General features: G+C 34.8%; 2 protein-coding genes across 3 annotated transcripts; one reads left to right on the top strand and one right to left on the bottom strand.

Annotated features, from left to right (window-relative positions):
- Positions 1–228: 228 nt before the first annotated feature.
- On the top strand, positions 229–16,902 carry LOC120206478 (protein DETOXIFICATION 29-like). Of its 2 annotated transcripts, XM_039206118.1 has the most exons (9): positions 229–659; positions 734–1,275; positions 1,540–1,626; positions 3,130–3,186; positions 3,302–3,540; positions 3,976–4,094; positions 4,220–4,306; positions 4,403–4,475; positions 16,887–16,902. In XM_039206118.1, exons 1-9 carry the CDS (start codon positions 315–317, stop codon positions 16,892–16,894), a joined length of 1,557 nt encoding a protein of 518 aa, XP_039062049.1. In that variant the 5' UTR covers positions 229–314; the 3' UTR covers positions 16,895–16,902. The 2 variants fall into 2 exon arrangements, with proteins under 2 accessions (XP_039062049.1, XP_039062048.1); XM_039206117.1 differs by lacking the exon at positions 16,887–16,902 and having other exon boundaries at positions 4,403–4,576.
- LOC120206480 (60S ribosomal protein L27a-3-like) lies at positions 6,794–7,402 on the bottom strand. Its single transcript, XM_039206119.1, has one exon. It carries the CDS (start codon positions 7,336–7,338, stop codon positions 6,898–6,900), a length of 441 nt encoding a protein of 146 aa, XP_039062050.1. The 5' UTR covers positions 7,339–7,402; the 3' UTR covers positions 6,794–6,897.
- Positions 16,903–17,656: the final 754 nt, after the last annotated feature.

Raw genomic sequence — 17,656 nt, 5'->3', positions numbered from 1 at the left:
TCAAAATTTGAGGTATTACATATTAGGAATGGATTTTATGTTTTTCAACCTTTTCATCATGGTTTTTTATTAATTAAGGATGAAAATACATAGTGCCGCCTCATAGTATCATACAATTTTTTTATTTATTAAAATATCTGTCGCATAATGCGCATATTAATCTTGGACCATACATTAATATACACATATCATATAGTCTCCACTCTCCACCAACCCAAATCCGTCTTGTTTGAAAGCATATCGTTTATATTTTGACCTGTAGCTTTGGACAATAGATTGTATTATATTCTATCCCTTGCTCTTTACCGTCTCCTATGGATGACTCCAGGCAATCCCTACTTTCCCCTCCGTTAGCCGACGATGACAGCCGCCACCAGGGGCAGATACATTCTAAACCATCAAATCGCTCCTCGTCGACCACCTTCACTATCGGCACCGAAGACATCCCGCCTATCAATGGCGTCCGTGACTTCTTCAGAGAATACCTGATTGAGTCCAAGAAACTCTGGTTTCTTGCTGGTCCCGCCATCTTCACTTCCGTCTGCCGGTACTCACTCGGAGCCATCACTCAAGTATTTTCCGGCCAAGTTAGTACTCTGGCCCTCGCCGCCGTCTCTGTCGAGAACTCCGTCGTCGCTGGTTTCTCCTTCGGCATCATGGTAAGTGTAAATTAAATCTCCATGATATAGTTACTTAAATTAGCTACTAATAATACTTGATTAAACTCGAATAGCTAGGTATGGGAAGCGCACTGGAAACTCTATGCGGCCAAGCATTTGGAGCAGGTCAGGTTGATATGCTAGGGGTGTACATGCAAAGATCATGGATCATCCTCAACTCAACGGCTTTGCTCCTAAGCTTGTTGTACATATTCGCAGCTCCGGTTTTGAGGCTAATAGGCCAAACGGAGAGCATATCAAAGGCCGCTGGAATGTTCGCGATATGGATGCTACCGCAACTGTTTGCTTACGCGTTTAACTTTCCGATGGCGAAGTTCTTACAGGCGCAGAGCAAGATGATGGTGATGGCGGTGGTAGCCGGTGTGGCATTGGTTCTACACTTTTTATTTAGTTGGCTCTTGATTTTGAGGCTGGGATACGGCCTAGTGGGTGCAGCCATTGTTTTGAATATGTCTTGGATTTTCATAATCGTGTCTCATTTTTTGTACATAATTAGTGGCACTTGTGGTCGGGCTTGGAGCGGTTTCTCTTGGAAGGCATTTCAGAACTTATGGGGATTTGTTAGATTGTCTGTAGCTTCAGCAGTAATGCTATGGTAAGTCGAGCATAACACTTATGCTACGTTTAGTGACATTATTTTATATATGAATAACTATATTCTTGCAACATACATGTATTCATAGCTATTTCTTTTATAAATATATAAATTTTACTCAAAATTAAATTTATATATTTATAAAAGAAATAAAACTTTATATTATAATTATATCTGAAATTTTATGTATCAAATTACATTTTAATAAGAAATTAATTTTGATATATATGCCAATTTTTTTTAATAAAACAAAAACATTTGCAGTCTAGAGACTTGGTATTTTATGGCATTGATTCTGTTCGCGGGATACCTGAAGGACGCTGAAGTTTCTGTGGATGCATTATCTATCTGGTGAGTGTACTTATCAATGATCAAAAGAGTATACTTATTAAGTAATCATTTTTTTAATTCATTTAAGTAATTATATTTGTATGTTCAAAGCTTGCTATAGATTAAAGACGAATATAAGATATTATATAGAGATATGAACCTAAGAAATTATATCAAATTTTAGAAAGTATGAAATTACAAAGTTTCAAAATGTAAAATTAGAGAAATATTATGGGTAAAAAAATATAAAGAAATACAATTACTAAAAATTATTTAAGGTCCTACGACATTTGTTATAGTGTATTAGGAACTCATCATTGTACGTACCGACTTTCTAATCTACTATAGCAAATGCGTTCGATCCTTAAATAATTTCTTACAAATTATATATATATATATATATATATTATGATGTCTGAATTATTGTATTAAATTTGTAATAATAAAAAATTTATTAAAAAACATTTAAACTATATAAAAATTAAAATATTCAAGATCTCAGGATTCCTTAATCCAACACTTACTACTTTTGTATTTAATTTGCTACTTTATTATTTTTCCGAAAACATTAATTGATGTCTAATAATACTTGTTAACATAATACAGAAAAAGAGAGATGTTTATAATTTATTTTGAATTTTAAAAAATTAATGTAATATATTCTTGGGTAAATTACACATTTAGTACCCCCAACAATCTTTTTTGTTCTGTTTTGATCACCTAAGTATTTTTTTTTTCAAAATCATGCCCAGTGTTACATTTTCGTTTCATTTTGGACACCCTCCGTGAAATTTAAAAAAATATTCAATGATAACATGACATTATCTTATAATAACACATAAACATCGCCATGAATTTTTAACGGTAGGTGACCAAAATGAAACTAGAAAATAACGTTAGATATGATTTTGTGACAAAATAGTTGAGTGACCAAAACAAAACAAGAATGATAGTTGGAGTAATAAACTTGTACTTTACCCTATAATCTTTTCAAAAATAATCTTTTTAACCCTTGTTTATAAGCACAGGTTAAGCCGAATCTTTCCCTTATCATTGTCGGTCACAAAGTTCAAAAACATAAAAGAAACGACAATAATAATCGTACAAAAATTGAATGCATAAAACGAAGGTTGGTGATTCAGTAACGAGGAATAAATGCTGTTAGCAGATGTGGGACAATGACTAGACGTTGTGTAACTTCAAAACCTGTTACTGTTTTCCCCAATTATTTTGCTAGAAAAATCAGCAATGAATTCTGGCAACTTTTGAAGCAGACAATGGTATGGACATGTGTACAGACGCATACACATGCTATTCTTCTTGTATTAACTTTTCCTATATTATAAATCCATGACTTTACTGATAAAAATAAATGTTGTTCGATCTTGAATTTATACAATTATATTTAAAAGTAGTAATTGATTAAGAAAATTTGAATAAATAATATCTTAAGTATCCAAACTATTAAAAAAACTTTTTCATATATCATTAGAATTAAGAAGTCTGGAATGCTGAATTTTGCAGTATGAACATACTGGGATGGACAGTCATGATATCCATCGGGTTGAATGCAGCTGTAAGGTAACATTAAAACTAGAAACTCAATAATGTTGGTTTACTTATAAAGTCATATAAAAAATAACCAATTATGGAGCAAACTAAAATTTTATAATAATGGGATGAATGCATGTGGCAGTGTTAGGGTTTCAAATGAACTGGGAGCTGGACATCCAAGAACAGTTAAATTTGCACTGGTGGCGGCGGTGACATCTTCATTTATGATCGGTGTCGTAATCTCCTTTGTTCTCATCATCTTTAGGAATCGTTATCCTTACTTGTTCTCAAATGACTCACGAGTTCAAGATCTCGTTATACAACTCACTCCACTATTGGCTCTTTGCATAGTCATCAACAATATTCAACCTGTACTCTCAGGTTTGAGCTTTGAATTCCAATATATATATTATACTAATTCTTTTGTATATTTTCAAATTATATTATATATGTATCTATAAAAAAAGTATATCATATATATATATATATATATATATATATATATATATATATATATATATAAGTTTTACACAGATTTAGAATTGTTAGATGAGTGAAAAAAGATGGTTGAGATTAACGGTTTAAAATGAGAAGATATTCACTGGGGGAAAAAATAAATAGTCAATCTCAGCTATCTATTTTCACTCATCTCACGGTCTTAAATCTATGTAAAACTAAATAGTTTTACATTGTATAAGTGAATCCTAACCCTATATATAAAGCTCGATGGCTTTTATGGTTTTAAGAAATCCACAATATATGGGATTTCGATCGCATTATTTAAATTTATGTATAGTTATTATTTTTGTTATGCAGGAATGGCCATTGGAGCTGGATGGCAAGCTACCGTTGCTTACATAAACATTGCATGTTATTATCTCTTTGGAGTTCCTTTGGGTCTTACATTAGGTTTCGGGCTAAAAATGGGTGTCAAGGTATGCAATATCTAATCCTATAGTATTCTTATCGTTAAAATTTGTAATTGAATTTAATTTTATAAATTTAAATAGTATTTATCAATTATTTTTCTTTTAATTATTTTTAACCTAATTTTTGTCAGGGAATTTGGTGTGGCATGCTATTAGGAACAGTAGTGCAAACTTGTGTGTTATTTGGAATGATTTACAAAACCAATTGGAACACAGAGGTAAGAATTCTCTTGAACACACAACCGCACATATATATCTATCTATCTATCTAACTTGAGTTATATACATGCGTGTGTATGTATATGTCATTGCAGGCTTCAATTGCGGGGGAGAGGATAAAGAAATGGAGAGGTGACATTGACGAGAAAGGGAAGAAAGTGTTAGAAAATAATGAGTGAAAATGAACAAGTTATATATAATATATGCATGTGGAGTTTGTTCCAATTTCAACTGGAGTAATTCATTTGATTCTGACATATTTTAGATAATTAAATTGTTTTACTTATCCTGAATTTATATATATAAATCTATAATCCGAATAAATAAAAAATGAAAGAAAAAATTACAAAATACAAAACTCAGCCTGGGCAAAACCTAAAATTGCAGTCACTAATCATCATGGAAAAATATGGATAAACAATAATACCCAAAATTTCTTCAATCTTCTTTTTCTCTATTATTACTTTCAATTACAAGTAATAACACTAATAGGACTTGGAAAAAAGTACAAACGCGAAGAAGAAATACAAACGATGAGTTGAGAAACCAACAATCTAAACCATGAAAGAGGATTTTTAAGGGAAAAATACAAACACAAAAACAACATACTGATGCAGCTTCTGCTAATATTATATCAAATAATTGTTGATAGGAACAAGACGATTATAGTAGTTTTAGGTGATTCATTTTCTTTGATTTGGATGGAGAGTTATATAGGTGGTTGTACGGTTGTTGGCTGGTCTCGAATACTTCTATCTTCATAAGTAGATGATGAACGATGGTTCCAATCTTTTCTCAAGGTTTTGATCGGAAGGCTTTATATCAAGTCTTAGTGTTGATATTATTTGTATGGTCATTACGGCTACTCGTAAGTTGACATGTTAAGTGAATATGATCACATTAGATTTAACTCTAATAAGTCAGTTAATCATATGAATCTATCAGATATTATGTTAAAAGACGACGACTTCCTGAAAAATGTCAGGTATTTGAAGTCCTTTCTCCAGATATTCAAATATGCTCTTCTAGGGTTCTCTAGAGACCTTGAGAGATTCGAAAATGCTCTTATAGGGTTCTCTAGAGACCTTGAGATGCAAAGGAGGTACAACAATTGTCCCCTTAATTGAACAAATATTATAAAGTGTCTTGACCAGAGACACTTTCGTTAAAATAGTATTGGCATTTAATAATAGGTCATTTTGGGAGGACGTCATAATGTTGATTCATTGAATAGATCCCAGACTTGGACGTGCGGTGGCCTGTATGTACCGTGGTGGAATGGATTACTTTATCTGATTATTTAAGGAGAATTTGGGATAACAGACCTCAATCCTTACGTTTAGATCTTGTGCACGCATTGTTGCCTTCTCTCGGCGGAGCCTTCTTTGATTGTCACTTTAAGTTATTGTTTGCAGCTCCTCTTGGATGAGTGCCCCATGGGACCGTTGACTCTGGTGTTCTTCCGAACTTTCGCGTGGCCCAATATATGGAAGCTGCTAAGGCTTTTGGCGAAGCTACCAACTTTATGGCCAAAGCCGTGGAATCCTTTTGGTTAGCAGAGGAAGTGCTTGGCTCTGCCTTTGCAAGAACCTTTTCGAGGGGTAGTAAACCAGGTAAAGTAATTGCAGCTAAGGAGGCTGAGCTCTGCAGGCAACCAATGCTATGAATCCGGCATTGAGAGCCGAAAAGTTGTTACATGGGATTATAAAAGCCCTGTGAAGTCGTCACAAGGAACCTTCTAATCAAGATGTGGAGGTTACTCCGGGTAGTTGTTACATCGGATGATAAAACCCCTTGTGTGAAATCGTCACAGGGTATTTCAAATCAAGATGTGGAGGTTACTCCGGAAAGTGATCTTATGCCTACATTGGAGATAGCTCAAGTAAAGTAGTCGTTGGCCGAAATATTTTTGTTGACAATCCTTCAATTTGATATGTCTGTATATGGACTAAAGCTATTGAACAATCAAGAATAGGGTTAGCAAGAATAGTGACAAGTTGAGCTCAATTCAAAACTCAAAAAACAACTCAAACTCAACCGAACATCAATTTCCAAGGGCAAACTCATCTCGAAATATAACTGAGTTACTCAAATTCAATTAAACCCGCTTTCCGTTTTCCAATTAAGATCGTTCGTGATCTACAATATATAAATATATAACAAAAGAAATGTAATTTGATATATATAAGTAATTTAAAAGTTTGGTTAGGCTCGAGAGCCTTGGATATTATGGTTCCTGAATTCAGTTCGACTGATATAACTCAAGCTGCTCGGCCTCAATTTCAGTAATTGCATAATCAGATTCAAGGCTTTTTTTTTATCGAACTCGAATAGTATAGATACCTCGTTTATGACCTAGTCAAGAATAATGCAAATCAGAGACTACCAAAGTGAAGTAGAACTAAAGAGCATTACACAACTAGATCAAGGAAATGCAGCAGATCGAAACACATGAAAATAAGCAACATATATTAATTTAAGCAAAATTTAGAACCCTAATGTAAAATCTCATTTTAAAAAATAAGTCCAATATCATAATATTGCAGAAATATCATTTAGATCCGAAAGCAAAAAAAGCAAAAATCCAAACCTAGGCGGTAAGAACAACAGCACCACCAGCCTCTTTGATCTTCTTCTCAGCAGTCTTGGACACCAACTTAGCCTTAACCACGATCGGTTGATTCTCGGGCAACACACCTTTTCCCAGGACCTTAAAGTAACCGAATTGGGTCACGTCGATCATCGGCGCCGAATCCTTGTTGGCCTTTGCCTTGGCGTCTTGTGGGACGAGAGACCAGAGTTTGTCGATGTTGACGATGGGGCAGTAGAACTTGTTGCGGAGCTTGTGGAAGTACCTCATACCGACTTTCCCAAAATACCCAGGGTGGTACTTGTCGAAGAGGATCCTGTGGTGATGCATGCCTCCGGCGTTTCCTCGACCACCTGGATGCTTGCGGTGCTTGCCGATACGGCCGTGGCCGGCGCTCACGTGGCCGCGCTTCTTGCGGTTTTTCTTGAAGCGGGTTGTCATTGGACGATACTTGGATTGGTTCCAATTCGGGGAGGGGGAGGGGGAGGGGGCTGAGAGAAGGGGGAAATAGGGTTTGTGAAATTTTATTGTGGTCGGAAATGGTTGGTACTTCTTGGTTTCCAGGTTTGCCCTCTAGGGTTTTGTTATATTACAGATCTAGTACTCATATAAAGGGTTCATCTCGTACTCATGCCGGGCTTAAAGGATTAGAACTGGCTTAGGGTTGTGATATTTGGGTTTTTTTTGCCCAATAGGGCAAACCAAGAAATTATTTGGCCCAATAGGGCACATGTTTTTATTTAGTAAAATATTACAAATGTTACAATACAGGGAGAACTCGTCACCTCACTAGATATATTATTTTATAGGTCAAATTGAGTGGGCCTTACGTGAATAATTATTTTAATGTATTTAACAGGACTCATCACCTCTTACGAAATTATTTTTTTATTAAAATTATTTAAAAAATTTAAAATAAAAAAATAATGGAAGTCATCACCTCGAAGTGACGAGTCCTTACTGAATTCAAAAAACTACACGTTGGCAACGGGCAACAACAAACGGTCGGTTGCTAAGAGTTATCATGAAAATCTTCACCTCGACGTGACGAGTTTGGTCTGATTTTTGAAAAAAACTATCCGCTTATAGCTGTTGGGAGTGGGGTTATAAATAAGGGTTTGAGGTTTAAGATTTTTACTATCCATTGTTATGAAAAAAATATGAGAAAAAGTGTAGTTTTTGAAAAACTCCAAAAAAATGTCGTCCCGACAAGAAATGTTACGCCTTGATAATGTTCATATTTCGTTGTTTGAACTCGTTCAGAAAGAAGAACGGGGCATTCGTCAACGCAGAATGACATCGAGAGATCCGCATCAGTGAATGATTATATATCTTCAGCCATTCAATCTGTATCTAGCCATATTTCAGCATGGTTTTAAGGTGAATCTGACGTTGATTTCGATATTGATTGAACGTTGGAGGCCCGAGACACACACTTTCTATTTTTTTAGTGGTAAAGTGATGATTACTTTGGAAGATGTCACTTACTAATTGGGTGTTCCCGTGAATAGTATTATCGCCGTGAGGCGAAACGATTATAACTGTATCTATATTGTTCATAAAGTTTTTGGAATGATGCCACCACTCGAGTTCTTAGACAAGTATCAGATATAGATCACGTAGTTGGAGTCCAATTTTCAAGTGACAGACAATTGTGTTGAAGATAGATTATTTTTACATCCGAGTGTATATTCTCAAATTGATTGGGTCTTGCATAAGTAGGAATGCTATTTTAATTTTTTATATAGTTTATATTTATTTTATGGTCTATGTTCGGAGTTCGTAATTTTTTAATTATATTTTTAAGATCCAAATATGAATTTTATAATATATTTTATCATTACATCTCACCGTTATTGATAGACTAGTATTATATTTTGTCATTATGATTTGTTAAAGACCCATAAGCGGTAAATTTCTATTAATCCTGAACCCTTAGGAGAAGAAAATGATGAGATATTGCTAGAATATGATTATGCGAAGGCTTCCGAAAGTACTCACAGTTCACCAACCAAAATAACTAGAACGTTAATAAAAAAAATAGTAAATTATATGAATAATCCCCTTTGTTTTTTATCTATCTGAATTTGATCATTGATTCAAACATTAAGTGTGTTCATTTTAAATTCTTTATTTGTTAATTTCTGTTAATTTATTAATTAAATTTGTGTTGATAATCAAAAAATAAAAAAATACATGTAACTTCATAAAAAATCCATGTGTAAAATAAAAAATCCACGTGTAACTTCTATCCCTCCCCGACAACATGAGACAATTGGCTCACATCGCCTGAAATCCTCACGGCTTACTTCAGTTCCCTTATTTTCTCATCGATTCTCGTCCATAATCGAGTACCTCATTTCCCATAGCTTCTTTTAACCGCAACAATAATCATCACCCATTGGTTAAAATAGAAGCCCCTACGCAATAATCTACCACTCATGACCTGATCAGGTCTCTAACAAAAGGTGTTGTTGGTTTCGCCGCCACGGCCACGGGTCTGGCCTCCGTTTGTTGTGATTTTCCGGCTTTCGTTGAGTCCCTCACTGTTACTTTTCTCGTTTCCCGCACTCAAGAGTTGTTCCATTTTTTCGATTTTTCTGTCCGACATGTTTTTAAATATTGAACTGAGTTTTTGTAATGATCGTCGAACTTAAATTACTGACTGATAGGATCTTTTTGTGTTAGGTGAACACAATTCAAAGCACTCTTGTGAAAGCTTGGGGGGTTGATAAGAGAAACATTCGTTGACCCTACATTTAATCATCAAGGTCATTGAATTACTTCCCAATCTTTGTTCTTGAAACCAAAAATATGTAGTTATGCACCATTTATTGGATTTTCATCTTCATTTCAAAAGATAAAGTGTTAGAATTACCGTTGAAATGTGTTGTTGTTTGGCTTTGTCATATCTTTCCTTGACAACCATTCCTGCAATAGTTTTCTTCCCCATAAGCCTCTCATGCCTTGTTATTTTATCCAACATGTTATTTACTTAGACCTTTTGGCTTCTGAGTAAACAAAACATCTCATGCATTATAAAATGAAAACCCCCTCACAAATTATTCACCGAAATGATCATTTAAATGCAAAAAGGAGAGACAATTTACCAGTACAGATGATATAAAAGGTGTTGGGAATAACAGTCTTTCCCGTTTCGTGAAGTTAAGATAGACAATTAGAGATTAAATGATAGTAAAAAGAGCATAAGAGTATAATTCTCCAATTTGAAGATTCTTCCACTACACAAAAGAATAGTAGGATTACAAGGATGTGTTAACAAAATTTGACTCACACTTGGTAGCTCACTCAAGTTTGAGGATAAAGACTTCCCAAGCTATCTATTTTTTTCTCTCAAAGAGGCTCTCTAGTTTCTCACTCTAAGAAGTAGACTTTCTTAGTGTTTTTGGATAGTTAAGAATGAAGTTTAATACCCCTATTTATACTACTCCACCTCCACAATGAATGGTAGAGATTACTTACATCTAAGGGTGGAGGTTAATTATTTAGAATGCTCTACACATTCTAAGAAGTTCTACACTCTTCCACTTCTTTCCATATTCTTTCATACTCTTCCATAAGGTTTCACACATCTCCAAAGGATTCCACACTCTTCCACAAGCTTCTAGAGAGTTCCACACTTCTCTAGAGTTATCCGAAATATTCTAAAAATTTTTACACTTCTTCAAAAGCTCTAGAATTTTCTAGAACCTCTCCAATTAAGGAGGGATCCAACAAATCTCCCCCTCTCGACTTAATTGGGAGGTAGTAGCATGCTGACACCTTAACATCAATCTTCGAACTTCTTTTTTGGTATTACTTTGGTCATCATGTCTGACCAGTTCTCATCTGTATGAACCTTGTCAAGATATATTTGCTTTTCTTCGAGAACTTCTCGGATTCAATGATATCTAGTGTCTATGTGATTTGTGTAGGAATGAAATGTTGAATTCTTTGCCAGATAAATTGCATTTTGATTGTCTCACTTTAAGACATACCTTTCTTGGTCTATTCCTAGCTCCAACAACAAATTCTTCATCCACAACATCTCCTTGCAAGCTTCAGTAGCGATGTACTCTGACTCAGTAGTGGACAATGCAACACACTTTTGAAGCTTTGATTACCACGAGATAACTCCCTCTGCAAAAGTAGTTATGTATCCTGATGTTGATTTTCTTGAATCAATATCACTGACCAAGTCTGCATCTGTGTATCCTTCCAACACATGTTTTCCTTTCCCAAAGCATAAACACCTTTTGGAAGTTCCTCATAGATATCGGAGAATCCATTTGGCTGCAACCCAATGTTTATTCCCTGGGCTGGCCAAGAAGAGACTCACGACTCCAACTTTATAGGCAATATCTGGTATTGTGCATATCATTGCATACATGAGACTGGCTACAATATATGAGTATGAAATTTTCTTTATTTCCTCCATTTCGTTCTCACTTGTGGGACTCTGCTTTGAACTCAACTTGAAGTATCTAGCAAGTGCGTTAACCGACTTTGATTTGTGCATGTTAAATCTTACCAACACCTTCTCAATATATCTTTCTTGGGATAAACATAACAATCTCTTTGATCTATCACGAGTTATTCTTATCCCAAGTATTTGTTTAGCCGGTCCCAAATCTTCCATGTAAAAAATCTTGCTTAGTTATTTCTTTAAAGCAACTATCTTAATGCGATCTTATCCAATAATTAACATGACATCAACATAGAGCAGAAGTATGAGAAAGTCGCCACTTGCATACATTTTTATGAAGACACAATGATCACTTTTTGTCTTCTTGAAATCATGTTCTTCCATGAAAGAGTCAAACCTTTTGTAACATTGCCTTCGTGCTTGCTTAAGCCCGTATAAACTCTTAGTCAAACGACACACTAGATTTTCTTTGCCTTGAACTTTGAATCCCTTAGGTTGATCCATATAGATTTCTTCATCTAGATCGACATGTAGGAACGTCGTCTTGACATCGAGCTGTTCAATCTCCAAATCTTACATGGCTGCTAAGCCAAAGACTATTCAGATGGATGACATCTTTACCACAGGAGAGAATATTAATTCAAAGTCTATACCTTTTTCTTGTCTGAATCTTTTGACAACCAACCGAGCTTTATAGTGAGGCTTTGAGCTGCTATCTTTAGTCTTAATCTGATACACCCACTTATTCTTCAAGGCTCTTCTCCTTTTTAGTAGCTCCACAAGTTCATAAGTATGATTCTCATACAAGGATTGCGTCTCTTCTTGCATGGCTCTTCTCCACTATTCTTTATGACTATCACTAATTGCTTCTTTATAGCTTTAAGGCTCCCCTCATCAGTGAGCATAACATACTCATTTGTATTATACCAAGTGGATGGTATTTTATCTCTTGAGGATCATCTCTGCTCTAGTGTTGTTGGAGAGTTAGAATGAGGCTCTTCCTGAACTGGTTCATCGTGAGACTCTTTGTTGCATTGCTCTAACATAGGTTCATGATCTTCTGTATCATTGTTTTCTTGTGTATTATTATCCTTACGTCGAACTGGAGTAGGTTCGATGTTCTTGTCGCTTCTCAATCTTGGCCTCTCTGAATTTTTGATATCTTCAATTGTTTGGTCCTCGAAGAATACAACATCTCTGTTGCGGACAACCTTATTATTGACTGGATCCCAAAGCCGATAACCTCATTCATCCTTAGGTGAAGAAAGGTAGATGAATTTTTTCATCTTTGCGTCAAACTTGGCTCTATTATCTTTGGGTATGTGAACAAATGCCTTGCACCCAAATACTTTGAGATGATTGTATGAAGCCCTTTTGCCCATCCAAACTTCTTCTAGGATGCCCCTGTTCAAGGGAACTGATGGTGTGAGGTTGACAATGTCAACCACTACCATTATAGCTTCTCCCCAAAATGATTTGGATAACTTAGCATGAGAGAGCACACATCAAACTCTTTTTTCAATAGTTTTATTCATTCTCTTAGCTAGTTCATTCAATTATGGTGTATTAGGTGGAGTCATCTCTAGTCTAATGTCATATTTCTTGCAATATGCTTCAAAATGATCTCTATACTCACCTTCATTGTCAAATCGTACACACTTGATCTTCCGTCCTGTCTCACGCTCCACTAGGGCATGGAATTTTTTGAATGCGTCAAGCACTTGATCATTTGATTTTAACAGGTACACCCACACCTTCCTTGAATGGTCATCAATAAAGGTGACAAAGTACAATGCACCACTAATTGATCTCTCAGACATCGAACATATGTCGGTATATACAAGTTCTAGGATGTTTTTCTCCTTGTGGGTAGAGAAGATCTTTGGAAAACAACTCTATGTTGTTTTCCAACTAAACAGTTAGTACAAGGGTCAAATAGTTTACCTTTCACATCAGAAAGAAGTTGTTACTGAGCGAGCATGTGAAGATCCTTCTCACTGATGTGCCCAAGCCATTTATACCATATCTCCACATCTTCAGTAGTGATGTTTACCTATCCTTTGCAGAGCTTAGCTTTTATCACATACGATGACCATTCATTCTTTCCTCAAGCCATTATTAGGCTTCCTTTGGTGAGCTTCCACTTTCCTTCACCAAAGTAATTTATCATACCAGCATCATCTAGCTTCCTAGTAGAGATAAGATTGAGGCGCATGGCCGGAACATGTCTCACATCTTTTAAGATAAACTTGCATCCAGTGATTATCGTAAGGATGATGTCTCATATCCCGATGATCTTGCTCCTATCTTGATTTCCCATTTGCACCGTACCAAAGTCACCGCTTCGGTAGGATAAGAAGAAACTTCCATGTGAAGTAACATGGAAGGAAGCATCAGAATCGACAATCCAAGAGCTATCATCATAAGTAATGTTTAAGATATTACCTTAATCAACAAGATATATCAGATCTTCTTTTGATACTACGGTAATAGTATTATTCTTTTCTTACTTATTCGTTGGCCTGATTTGGTCTGGCTTAACATTAAGGGCTTCTGGTCTCTCTTGAAGGATCAACATTCCATGTTCTTGTGGCCCATCCTTCCACAGTAGTAGCATGTAATCTTCAGGCGTGACTTGGATCTATCTCAGGATTGATGCAGATCTCGACTTTTGCTACGTCCATGAGTTTCATTCTTACCCCGATTCTCAATAATATTAGCTTCGGGATGAATAGACTAACCTCATTTCATTCTCCTTACTTCTTCACCGAAGAGGCTATCACTAACGGTATCCATGGTGAGCTTTCCTTCCAGAGCTGAATTACTAAGTGTAACAACGAGTGTATCCCAACTTTTCAGTAATAAACTAAGGAGTAAAAAAGCTTGCAACTCATCATCAATTATCATCTCAATTTTTGTTAATTGATTTACGAGCCCCTTGAAATTATTTAAGTGCTCAATCATACTTTGACCATCCTTATACTCTAATTTCACCAACCGTCAAACTAAATTGGCTTTGTTACGAGGGATATTCTTTTTAATCATGGAATCAAGCTTTATCCATAATTCATAAGCATTTGTATAAGTAGAAACATGCTCAAAAAGGATTTTATCAATGTACTTACGAATCATAGCAACGACATTCCGATTTAGTAGCTCCCATTTAACATCACTTTTGCCTTCTACCTTTTCTTTGTAGATGATGGGATCATGCAAATCCTTGCAGTACAGGTGGTCCTCCATCATCGGCTTCCAATATGAGTAGTTATTGGTTGTGAGCTTGAACATATCTCCATCATGAATGACACTATCCTCTATCTTGAACTGCACAAGCTAATTACGGTTATGGATGAAACTGGATCTGATACCACTATTGGGAATAACGATATTTCCTTCTTCGTGACGTTAAGATAGACACTTATAAATTAAAGGACAGTAAAGAGAGCACAAAAGTATAATTCTCCAATTTGGAGATTCTTCCACTATACAAAAGAATTATAGGATTACAACGATGTGTTCACAAAATTTGACTCACACTTGGTAGCTCACTCAAGCTTGAAAATAAAGACTTCCCAAGTTATCTCTTTTTTATCTCAATGAGGCTCTCTAACTCTCTAGTTTGTCACTCTAAGAAGTGGACTCTCTTAGTTTTTTTGGATTTTGGATAGTTAAGAATGAAGTTTCTCAACCCTATTTATACTTCTCTACCTCCACAATGAATGATGGAGATTACTTACATCCAAGGGTAGAGGTTAATTATCTAGAATGCTCCACACATTCAAAGAAACTCTACACTATTACACTCCCTTCCATATTCTTCCATAGTTTTCCATAAGGTTCCACACATCTCCGTAGGATTCCACACTTTTTCACAAGCTTCTAGAGAGTTCTACACTTCTCTAGAGTTCTCCAGAATGTTCTAGAAAATTCTACACTTCTTCACAAAGCTCTAGAATTTTCTAGAACCTCTCCTATTAAGGAATGATCCAACAAAAGGATGGCATGGGATATAACTCATAAGCAGGGATAGACACGATATTTTAAATTAGATGACAAACTTGAACTTATAAAATTTCAAAAAGACAAAAATATATTTTTCATAAAAATACATAGAAAAATCTAAAATATAAGAAGGGACAGACACAAGATTTTAAGTTAAATGAAAAAATTGAACATATAAAATTTCAAAAAGACGAAAATATATTTTTCATAAAAAAATACATAGAAAAATCTAAAATATACGAGGGAGACTGCCCAACCGCTCTCCTAGGTACATCTTTGCTTATAAGGCTTCAGTTGTCCCATCTTTTATTTTAAGAAAATAAGTGTTAAAACCTACTGAATTTTCAAAGTTTTAAAAGACTTATTGCACGTGGAAACAAAATATCAAATGTAACTTCAACAAAATGGTAAATAAAAATTGTGAAGAAATTTTACCTCTAATGCTCAAGAATTCTCTGTTTACACAATCTTGGTGCATGTAATTCAGATGCCATGATTTCGCATATAAGCTTCGAGTGTTTTCAAGCTTAAGCTTATAAGATTTCTAAGTCACCTCGGAACAGTAGGATCATAAATTGTAAATGCACTTTTTGATATTAAAATCAACCTTCTATTTTGAAAATAGATTTTTTCTCTCCACATAAAATCTGGGAGAGAAAAGGGGATATCAAAAGATGAATGTAATATCAGCTTGTGGTTTAATACATAAAGTATGGTAAGAATAAGAAGAAACAACTTCGAGGAGAAAACATAACGTGGAGAAGAATAAGAAGAATAAAACATGAAGTTTTTTTAAATTTTTAATTGCCATATAGCATTTATGTTAAGGGATTGATGAGAGTTGATGGTTGAGGGATTAAAATCAAATGGATCAATAACATAAGGGATCAAGTGTACTCAATTTTTGAAATTGACTAAATTCACTCAACCAAAAAATAAAGGGGATCATTCATATAGTTTACCTACAAAAATAACTAGAACGATGATTGACTTCAGTTCAAATCTAAAAATATTTCTGAACATGGACATACATATGTTAAGAACATAAAAATTTTGAATAAAATGGAAACAAATAAAATTTTAAAATAAATCCACCAATGGTCGACTTTGCTCACTCCCACATTTATTCAAAACCTCTTCTTCTTCACCATAATCATTACTCTCTTTAAAACACAATTCTCAGTATGATCTTGCTACCACCATTAGTACGAGTAGATGAATCATAAAGTTTTTAGAGCTTGAATCAAAATGTTTTTACTACCACAATCGTTGCATCACAATGTACATAATAGTCGGGAACTAAGATTATATATTTGTTTATATCTAAGGGAAAAAAGTAGGTAAGCATTGAAAAAGAATATTTGATGGAAGAATATGCACATACTTTTAGTTATATCAAGTAATGTTACAACGCCAATGTATTTATAAACAATCACTCTAAACGTTCATGCTCTAACTAAAAGTTAATTGTACAATAAATAACTAGTTAACTGTATAATTGTAAGGTAACACTCCCCTTCAAGTTAGTGGTTAAAAATATTAATTAACCCCAACTTGAAAAATAAGTAATTGTTTTGTTGAATTCCCAAACCCTTGGTCGATGTATCTACTTGCTTCTAAGTGGTTTTCACATGCCTTGCTTCAATAATCCTTCCTAAGTTTTCTGTAAAAAAAATGGTAGTCAATTTCAATGTGTTTTGTTTTTTCATGGAAAATAGGATTTGTTGTTATTTGAAGAGCATATTTGTTATCATACATTAGTTTTGTAGGCTCTGAGCTTTTAAAACCAAGTTCATTCAAGAGTCCTGTCAGCCAAACTATTTCTGAAACAATTATAGTCATGTTACGATATTCAACCTTTGCTAAAGATCTTGCTATTATTTTTTTTTTCTTAGACTTCCAAGAGACCAATAAATCTCCTAAATTTATACAAAAACTTGTCACTGATCTCCTTGTCATTGGGTAGACTGTCCAATTTGAATAACAATATGCTTGAACCTAGCACTGACTTGTTGCACTTAACATAATTCCATGCCCTAGATTTCCTTTAACATATTTTATCACCCTTAAAGCTACTTCAAGGTGAGATTTCTTTGGCTGCTGCATAAACTAACTTAGAAGTTGAAATGAACAAACAATGTCAGGTCTGGTATTAGTAAGATAGATTAACCTTCCAATCAATCTTTGAAAACTTGTCTTATCTTTCTGCAACTCATCCACTGGATCTTTTATTACGCTCCAAAGGAGTTGGAGCAAGCTTTTCTCCATATAACCTAGTTTCTTCAATCAGTTCCAAAACATACTTTCTTTGGTTTAACACTATTATTTTCT

This window comes from Hibiscus syriacus, unplaced genomic scaffold (genome assembly GCF_006381635.1).
Source record: "Hibiscus syriacus cultivar Baekdansim isolate YM2019G1 unplaced genomic scaffold, ASM638163v2 tig00013808_pilon, whole genome shotgun sequence".
NCBI classification, from domain to species: Eukaryota; Viridiplantae; Streptophyta; class Magnoliopsida; order Malvales; family Malvaceae; genus Hibiscus; species Hibiscus syriacus.
Note: the sequence above shows the minus strand (reverse complement) of the source record. Positions and strands in the feature narration are given on the sequence as shown.